The sequence below is a fragment of the Bos indicus x Bos taurus genome, chromosome 8 (assembly GCF_003369695.1).
Source record: "Bos indicus x Bos taurus breed Angus x Brahman F1 hybrid chromosome 8, Bos_hybrid_MaternalHap_v2.0, whole genome shotgun sequence".
In the NCBI taxonomy this organism is placed as follows: Eukaryota; Metazoa; Chordata; class Mammalia; order Artiodactyla; family Bovidae; genus Bos; species Bos indicus x Bos taurus.
The window spans coordinates 76077422-76086655 of record NC_040083.1 but is presented as its reverse complement, the minus strand read 5'-3'; the positions used below and the strand labels follow the sequence as shown (position 1 = coordinate 76086655).

The 9234-nt window shown below is 48.3% G+C and overlaps 1 protein-coding gene across 1 annotated transcript; it reads left to right on the top strand.

Annotated features, from left to right (window-relative positions):
- Positions 1 to 2099: 2099 nt before the first annotated feature.
- On the top strand, positions 2100 to 8181 carry LOC113897477 (protein FAM205A-like). The gene is made up of 4 exons (XM_027550225.1): positions 2100 to 2240; positions 2820 to 2865; positions 3380 to 3440; positions 4425 to 8181. The coding sequence occupies exons 1-4, from the start codon at positions 2100 to 2102 to the stop codon at positions 8179 to 8181; spliced, it is 4005 nt and encodes a 1334-aa protein (XP_027406026.1).
- The last annotated feature ends 1053 nt before the right edge of the window (positions 8182 to 9234 follow it).

Here is a 9234-nt window from a genome sequence, read left to right as displayed (position 1 = left end):
ATGAAACTAGAAATCAACCACAGAGAAAGAAATGAGAAAAAAATGATTACACGGAGCCTGAACAATATCCAACTAAAAACCCAATGGGTCAATGAGGAAATCAAAGAGGAAATTAAAAAATACTTTGAGACAAATGACAATGAAAATACAACCATACAATATCTACAGCAAAAGCAGTCTAAAAGAGGGAATATAGAGCAATTCAGAGAAATATAGACCTTCCTCAAAAAGCAAGAAAATTTCCAAAAAACCTAACCTACCACCTAAAAGAATTAGAAAAAGAACAATCAAAATCTCAAATTAGCTGCTGCTGCTGCTAAGTCCCTCAGTCATGTCTGACTCTTTGCGACCCACTGGACTACAGCCCACCAGGTTAACTCTGTCCATGGGATTCTCCAGGCAAGAATACTGGAGTGGGTTGCCATGCCTTCCTCCAGAGTGTTAGGTAGGTAGAATAGGGAAAAGGAGTCCAAAATGGCGGTGGCTAAAAGACAAGGAAGGTCAAAGGACCAGAGTGAAAATTTCAGGCAGAACAAACAGCACTCCTGGCTAAGCCCAATTTCCATAGGGCAGGCCCAGGTGGAGAAAAAAAACATACAAAAGGAGGAGCCAAAGCATTTTCTCACGGACTCTCTCTCCTGAGTGCATGCGCTCGCTCTCTCTCTCTTTCTCTCTCTCTTTCTCTCTCTCTCTCTCTCCCTCTCTCTCCCTCCCTCCCCCTCCCTCCCCACGCACTCCTCCACTCTCTTCTCTTCAAGTCTTGGATTCTCCTGCTATCTTCTAAATAAAATAGAGCTGTAACATTCAACTCCAGTTTCACTCTACCCAGGACCCTTCTCTGTCTATGCATCCTGATCCTCACTGTGTTTTTTCCCCTTAGGAATGGGATGTTTGTGACCTGGGCTTCACAGATGAATAAATGATTCCATTTGTTTTCCATTGCTGGTTCTTACTTTGTGTGGATTAGTCTTATCTTAGAAACCAGTGAAGTGGTTTTGGGTTGCTGGCTGTAAAAGCAACATGACTGAAAATATCTTTGTATCCTTGACACTGTCCAGCTTAGGACTGAGCGCAGATTGATCACTCACCATGCTAGATGGATAGAGGCCTGGACACTGGAGGAAGGACCAAGTGGTAACTTCAGAGATATTGAGGCCAAGAATTTTTTTGGCTGTGAGATCACTGTTACCAGGGAAAGACTCTCTCAAGGAAATTCAGAAATTTTGAGATATTGGAGTCAGATCACAATATCCACAGACAGCCAAGCAGGTAATATAATGTCTAAATCTAATAGTCAAGGTGTAGGAATGATGGGTCTTGGGAGTGATTGGAAAACACCCGTCATGCCTAAAAGTTACCAAATAAGCCACTGTGTTTGACTACTGAAGCCCATGAGTCCTAGAGCCAGCAACCCAAAACTACTGAGCCAGCATGCTGCAACTTTTGAAGCCCATACACCTAGAGCCTGTTGTCCACAACTGGAGATTAGCCCCCACTCTCTACAACTAGAGAAAGCCCCCACTCTCCACAACTAGAGAAAGCCCAAGAGCAGCAAGGAAGACCCAGAGCAGCCATAAATAAAGTTCTCCATTCCCAAGCCATACCCAGTCTCTGCTGTCCCTAAGCTAATGTATGCTTCTCACGTACATTTTCAGTACAGGTGGAGTTTACATAGGTTCCTCTGTCCCAGCTACTCTTTCTCAAAAGGTACCTAATGTTCCTAAACACTCAGTTTTCAGTGGATGGCTGACAAGACAGCTGTCACAAAGGAAAAGCAGAGCTGTCAGGCTGGTGGAGGCTGTGGAAAGTGAAGACAGACTGGAAGCAAAGACACTGCCTGCAAGCAACACCTTCAGTCCTTACAACAAGATGCCCTCATTTACAGACTGAATCACCACGTGAGCTTCTCTAGACAGGTATGTCTTCTGACACCACACCTGCCTTGTGAAACAGGCCGGCTTTGTGATGTAGTCTGATGGCTGGTTCCGTCATCTGTGAGGTAGACCACAGGCATAGCATGGAGAGTCATTAGGCACCAGGACCCTGAGTGCCTACATATAGGAATGGTTGGTCTCCTCATGCTAATGAGGTTTTAGACCATGCTGATCCCGACTTCTGTTCTGTGGGATTTAGGGTATCTCTTATATATCTATGGTTCCATCTTCATTATTATCCTAACTATCTGGCAAATGAAAGAGAGTTACCATGGATTAACAGAACATAAAAGGAGCTTCTGCCCGGTAGGGAAATGCTATGACCATGGCTACACTAGTTAAATCTTAGATAAGACACATTCAGTTACTCTTTATAGTACTTATCTTTCTCAGAGCCTAGAAATAATGCCCTGCTAGCCCACCCCTTCTGTATATTCTAGTTGAAAAATTAAGAATTTCTATCTAACTTGGGTTGAGTGCTAGATAAAATGGAATCGACCTCACTGGATTTCTTCTGACCTCCAAAAATGGGGGATTTTTCTGATTGGTGGACTTAGTAAGCAGAAGTCCTTGGCTGAGGGCCACCAACCATTTAATGCATTCCATTATTCCTCCCGTATCACATTAAGCCCCCTGACAAACTTGTCCTGAGAAAGGGGACAGGAGGTATAGAACATGGAAAGCACTGAAGTAAGTGCGAAATAAGTAAAAAAATGAAATGTTCAGGTGAAAAACTGGAGTACAGGACGAACATATAGACAAGTGTATAAAATGCAGACAGATATACAGAAAGAGACTGGGAAATGTATATTTCCTTTGTTTCATTTTGGATGTGAAAAAAAATGATGTCCCAGCGTCACACTCTTTTAATTCTTTTTCTTTAAGAGTCACCGAAAAGTCAGACAAGGGGCTAGAGATGCAGCGTCAAGAGGTAAAGTCTCAGTCTCTGCTCTCACTCCCCTCCACTGTGGGCAAGGAACCCTGTCCCTTGATGGGCCCTGGTGCCAGGAGCCAGGTACTCTAACCACTGAAGACTTCCATTGTCTAAGCTGACAAATTCTCCCAGAAAAAAAAATAGGGGGGATGGGAAATCAGAGTCTGGGAATGTTCTGAAGTCCACCTTACCCCCAGGAACGAAAAGAGGAAACACGGGAGAAGTCCTTAACTGTGTCACTTACTAGTTTTATGACCCTCTAGAAGTCTCTTCATCTCTCAGTCTTGTTCCTACGAAACAGTATCTGATGATCCTGCCTCACTCACAGCATAGCTGTGAAGATCAAATGAGAGCAGGCCCAGAAGAGCACATCATACCTGGTTAAGTCATACACAGACGTGCTTTACAGCACTCACTGTTGGAGTTTGTAATCTCCTCTCATTCAAAGGCTTCCTATAGGAGTCCCTGAACCCTCTCCTTTTCCATATAACACTGTCTCCTGGTTTCTCAGCTAGGAGACTTTCCCAGGAAGAAGCTGAGAAGCCGTGGGAGCTGCTTTCTGTCATGAGAAGGTGATCTCTTGCTCTTTGCAGTCTCCCAATTCCCAACCTAGCCTGTGATCATTTGTCTGTTTGACCTGTGACAAGGTTGGAGAGGAGAATGGCTGGGAGGGAGCCAGACACATTGGAGCCTGGAGCACTGGTTTGGAGGGTTGCCAGGGCAAGGGGCGCTCAGCTACTTCAGAAGAGTGTCCTAGTTCTCTGTGCTAGGCTCAAGTGGCCCTGGAATTCAGGAGTTCACTAGTAGATGCACTAGTTCATAAAAGACTCTACATGGTTTTGCACTCAAGCCACAAGACAAGTTATACAGTCAGGCGAATAGATAATTGAGTGCATAATTAATTCATCATTTTCATATTCTCTTTACAGCTACACCCATTCAAGGGCAGACCCCTGGACCCTGCTGACATTACCTCCTCTGGTTCTGTCTTCAGGGAGGTCAGTTCCTGGGACAGCCCTCAGACAGGAGCTTGTCATATTATTTCTTTCTTCTCTAGAGAAAGGGGATGGACTCTCAAGAGATGTTGTGTACACTCTTTAATCCCCAGAACAGAGTTCCCAAAAGCATCTCCTTTTTCATAGTTTGGAAATACTGAATACCAGGTCACAGCCTCGGCCCCTAAAGAGAATGACTCCAGGTTCTACATGGTGATGTTCCTGGTGCTGTGCCATCAGCTAAACATTGCACCCCCTGCCTGCCTTCTCCTAGCTCAGCTTCTCAACACAGGTCACAAAGGACTCACCGACCACCCACTCTCTCAAGGCCCTGTGCTCCCATCAGTTGTCTGAGACCTCATCCAACAAGCCCCAGGCCCTCAGCCCAGCCCACCATAACTCGCCAAATGTCATTTCCCTAGGGGAAAAAACAGATGAGTAAACAGGCAGCAGAGGCAGGCCTCTGAGCTTATAGGACTAGGGGAGGGCAGCCCAGTCTGAGGCCAAAGAGGCAGCTGTCACTCCATCAGTAACAGATGGTTGCTATGTTTCCCTCCCCAGCCAGGACTGGCTTCCTCAAGAGGGGAGTGTGCGGCAGCTCCTGTGTGAAGATCCCTGCTGCCAAACCTGCAACGGCATGGCTCTGGAGATTCAGCAGGTGCTGGCAGAGGAGAATACCCTGGTCTCCCCGACTTCAGGGGGGCTAGCACAGGGCTCCTCTTGCCTAGAGGTTTTGTCCACTCCTAAAGTTTCTTTCCAGCAGAGTATGGAGCATCATTCCCCACACTCCAAAGACCTTTCACGTCCATCTGCAAACTTCACAGTGTCACAGAAGTCCTTGGCACAGTCAGTGGCCCAGTCAACTGGTACAGCTGGCATCCATGATTACTGGGCTGAACAACTCAAGCTAAGGCAGGGATTTCAAATGCCAGAAGTGCCCAGGGACCCAGAGACTATGCTTTCTTCGAGATTTGAGGAGCCAAGGGTTTCAGTGAACCTGCAGGAGATAATCCAGAGCCACCCCAACCTTGTCTATGGGAATCAAGGCCAGCAGCCCTTGAATTCCCAGGTCTCTCTCCTGACCCTGAATCGAGAAATCACAGCTCTAACACATCCTATGGCCTTAAATATGGTCACTGTTCTCCCTGCCCACCTGCCGTTCCTTAGTCCTGAAGTCCTGAGGCTTCTTGAGGTGCATGTAAGAAGACTGATGCATTTCCAGAGGTGGGGGCTCCCCAGACGTGTGGAAGAGTCCCTGAGGCAGCTTATGCCAAACCCGCCACTATTTTGCCACCCTGTACATAATCAACCAGTTTCTTTCATCCAGAATGATATTTCTCAGTTCTCTGTTGAGAAATTCAGGACCATTTCATACCAGAACTGGGGCTCATGTATAGCTGGCCAACCCACCCAGGCCTTCTGGGTTTCTGAATGGTCCATTATGGACCCAGAACAAAGACAGTATGACCAAATCTCAAACCATATGACTCTAGCCTCACCCTATGTAGCTCTCAAAGAATTAAGGGGCCTTTATCTAATGCCTGGGCAACAGGCTAGTGATTCAGAGGGCCCTGTGCAGCTGAAATACAGCCAGCTATTCTGTGGCCTCCCTTCTCTGCACAGCGAGTCCCTGGTTGACACCTTCTTGGGTTATCAAGGCCTCTCCATGAACGGGAGCATGTCCAAGCACTCCTTGAAGTATCCTTTTCTCTTCAAGGAGCTCTCCTGCTTCCCTCTGATGCCTAAAACTCTGCCCCAGTCAGTTCTACCCTCTTCTCCATCTTCCCCAAATTGGACAGCTCCACCTGAGCACCAACAAGCTCAGATCAGTAGCCCCTTGCTGACTCTGGACGAATGTGAGGCCTTGGAGTCGCACCTGCTGCAGAGGCAGCTCCAGCTTCGGTGGGACTTTCCAGATGTTTTCCAGAGAGATCAGCACACTGAGAGCCCTGTGCAGTGTAAGCCCAGTGACCAAGCCCAATCTTCTGAGACTGGTAAAACTTCCTGGCCAGGTCAGCCTGTCTCCATCATCACAAAGAAACTATTCTTCCCGGAGCAGGCCAGGAGGCTGCTGGAATTCCACCTCCAGAGACAGTTGGTTCATGATCGCTCGAGCCTGCCCTGGAAGATCCAGCGGTCCCTCCAGTTGCTCCTGCCCTCTGCTGACCAGCAGACTCTGTCCAGGAGCAGCACAGCCCTGGACAATGTGAATGTCCCCCAACCCACAGATCTAGAGGGCACTGGGGTTGGCAACCCACTCCCAGCCATTAAGGGCCCAGCGTCAGTCCCTATGCCACATGTGATTGACCAGGCCAAGGCAACACTGCAGAGCCATGTTGACTCCAAATGCGAGGAGATTCACCAGGGCAAGGTTCCTGTCTGCATATGTGGCTCTTGCGAGTTCAAAATTCCTGGGGGCCTGCAAGTGGCTCCCTTCACCTGCATCCAAGAAAGCAAGCCCCTGGAACTACAGGCAGCAGATGACCTGGACCAACGACAGGAAGTTACACCCTGGATGCCAACAGCCCTTGACCAGCATCAACAAGCCTCATCAGATGCTCTCATTAAACATCCTAAGTTGCCCTGGGCCCTGTCTCAGGGAGCCATTGAGAAACTGAAGACAACTTTACAGCACAAGTATCTGGCCTTCTTGTCAGGGCTGCCTGCTCTTTATTATGTGGCTCTCTCCAGGGCTATGGCTCCAGCAATTACTTCCCCAGCTATGAAGACAGAGATGGTGCCTGGACCTGTCCAATTCCCAACAGAACCTCTGACTCAGGTGCCCTCACCTGAAGAGCAGGGTCTGAGTCCTGGGCCAGGCTTTCAAGATGGCAATGAGGCTTGTGCAGACGCTGCAGGTGAATTCCAGGCTGAAGTGCAGATAGAAGAGATAATCAAGATGGTGCCTCAAGAAAGCCAGACAGGGCCTGCGAGGCCCTGCTCACTCAAGGAACCTATCTTGGCTAAACTAAATTTCCATCTGAGAAAGAAGATCCTAGAGATACAACTGGGAATTCCCCTAAAGGCAAGGGCATCCAGAGAAAAAACTGTAGCAATGCCAAAGAACATGTGCACACAGGAGTCTCCTGGGAAGCTAGACAACCAAGGAAAACCACCACTCCAGGATCTCCCCATCCCACCAGACACACCACGTTCCCCAGATCCAGAATGGCTCCACCTCACAGAAGAGCTAGCCACGGAGTTAAAGACAGTGCCTCAGAAACAGAAGCAACATCATTCCAGTGCAGCACACTGTGATTCTGTCCACTGGGCCACCCAGATCTCACAATCCAGTGGGGACATGACAGAGGCCAAAGCCCAGGTGCTTTGTGCTCAGCTGGAAGCCAGTGTGAACAACCCCAGCCTGGAGGAGCCCCAGAGCTCTGAACCCCAGAGGCCTGATAAGAGCAAGGACTCAGCCCAAGTTCCCACACTGGCAGAAAAGAGAAAGAAGCTAGGCAAACCCAAATCAGTTGGGGAGCACGGAGAAGGGGATGCAAGCTTCACACTCTCCTCCACAAGAGAAAAAAACCACTCAACTGAAGCGCAGAGGCCAGAAGGGGTGCTCCTGAACAGGACACCCCACAGCTCCTGTTGCCAGAGACGTCATTTTCACTTTGATGCTCCCTGCCAGCACAGTCCTCAGCATCACCCTCAGCTTAAACTCCCAGAGCTACCTCCTGGAGTCCCTGAGGGAAAAGACTCTGAGAAGAATGACCTGCGAGCCAGTCAAGCCAAGCTCAATGTCATCCTCAAACCAGCAAGAGTTCCTGAGAATGCCCAGGTGGTACCCCAGGTGTCACAGGGCCAGCCTTTCCTGGGCCAACTCACTCCAGGTAACCCATTGCGGGGCCACACTTTACATGGTCAGATGTTGCAGGGGCCAGTGATGCCAGGCTATACTCACCAGAGGCCCAGTCTTCCAGATTCTGGCTTTAGAAATAAGATGAAATCTTTTTTGCACTGTATTAACCTCAAAACAAAAGGCAAAGGACATAAGGAATCCACGTCCTCCACCTCTGAGAAAATGGCTAACACAAGAAAAGTAAATGTAACAAAGAGCCTGGCTCCAGCCAAAAGTCCCAAGGAGAGAACTAAGACAGAGAAGACAAGAGGGGACCTGAAGGCCCAATTTCCACCCCCTGAGAAGCAGATGGGCCTGGTCTTCACGGACATACCCCGGTCCCTGGACAGCAAGTTCTGGCACCACTCCCACTCGCATCAACTCCACTCAGCCTCTGTTCTGAGCAACCCCCACCACTGCCCTCGGCACTGTCCTCGAGTGGTTTGTGCCACGCAACCAGGGAATCCACCATGACCCTCAGCTGTCACCTCAGACAAAAGCACTGGTCTGCTCAAGAAGACTCATCGCAATCAAAAGACTTCATGGTCTACCCAATGTCTGCATCCCTTGAAGAGGATACTACTGTAATTTTCATTAATGTACAGGTGGGCAGAATACCACCCAAAATACACTCTATATGTCTAAGCAGAGAGTTGTGTGTCTGCTCTTTACTCCACTGTGGTGTGTTCAGGAAAGGCACATGGGAAGTAAATGTTCTTCCTATCTAGAAAAGGAGCTGTAACTCACACTTAAGCTGGGTCAGCATTCCACACAACACCCCCCTCACTGGACTGTGGAGAAAGGGACTTAAGCAGAGAAGGAAGGCCCTTGTCTAAGGTACACTGAAAGTAAAGATCAGGCTTGACTTCTATCATGGCATCCTTGGGCACAGAGGACCATTGTGGGCCTGAGGATAGTACTGTCAAGAAGGAGTAGCCAGGAATCCCACAAGCAAAATTCATTGATGATTTCTATATATGCCCACAATCTGGAGGGAAGTGCCAGTGTTCCAGCTTTGAGGAGGTGCTTTGGTTTATTATCAACAGCATATTAATATAACTCATGTCAGAAGCAAATGGTAGAATCTCCCCTCTTTGCCCCTCTTTGGCTAGATCGTTCTGGAGAACACACCTGGGAGGCTGCTGGAGCTCTCTCGCCTGTATCCCACTTCCACTGCCTATCAGCTGCATGGAGTGAATGACACCTGGGGAGGCACACAAATCATTACATTAGTATGACATGTAATGAAACAGGGAATCCTGCCTCAGGATTACTGAAGTACTCTTCTTAGGAGGACCCCAGAAGGGTCACAATAAAAATAACCTTGATTATGCTGTACACTAACAGTGCCATGTGTCAATTATATCTTAAAACTGGCAGGGAATTCCCTGGTGGTCCGGTGGTTAGGACTCGGCAGGAGGCATGGGTTTGATCCCTGGTCAGGGAACTAAGATTCCACAAGCTGAACCACATAGCCAAAGTAAAAATGGGAAGAAAAATATTTAAAAAAAAAAAAAAAAAACACCT

What these genes read in the sequence shown, in the direction of transcription:
- LOC113897477 (XM_027550225.1), top strand. Translation starts at nt 2,100, where the DNA reads ATGCTGATCCCGACTTCTGTTCTGTGGGATTTAGGGTATCTCTTATAT. An exon ending in TAGAGATGCAGCGTCAAGAG is followed by an intron (nt 2,866 to 3,379) that starts GTAAAGTCTCAG and finishes CTGGTTTCTCAG; the next exon opens with CTAGGAGACTTTCCCAGGAA. An exon ending in CTGCTTTCTGTCATGAGAAG is followed by an intron (nt 3,441 to 4,424) that starts GTGATCTCTTGC and finishes TTCCCTCCCCAG; the next exon opens with CCAGGACTGGCTTCCTCAAG.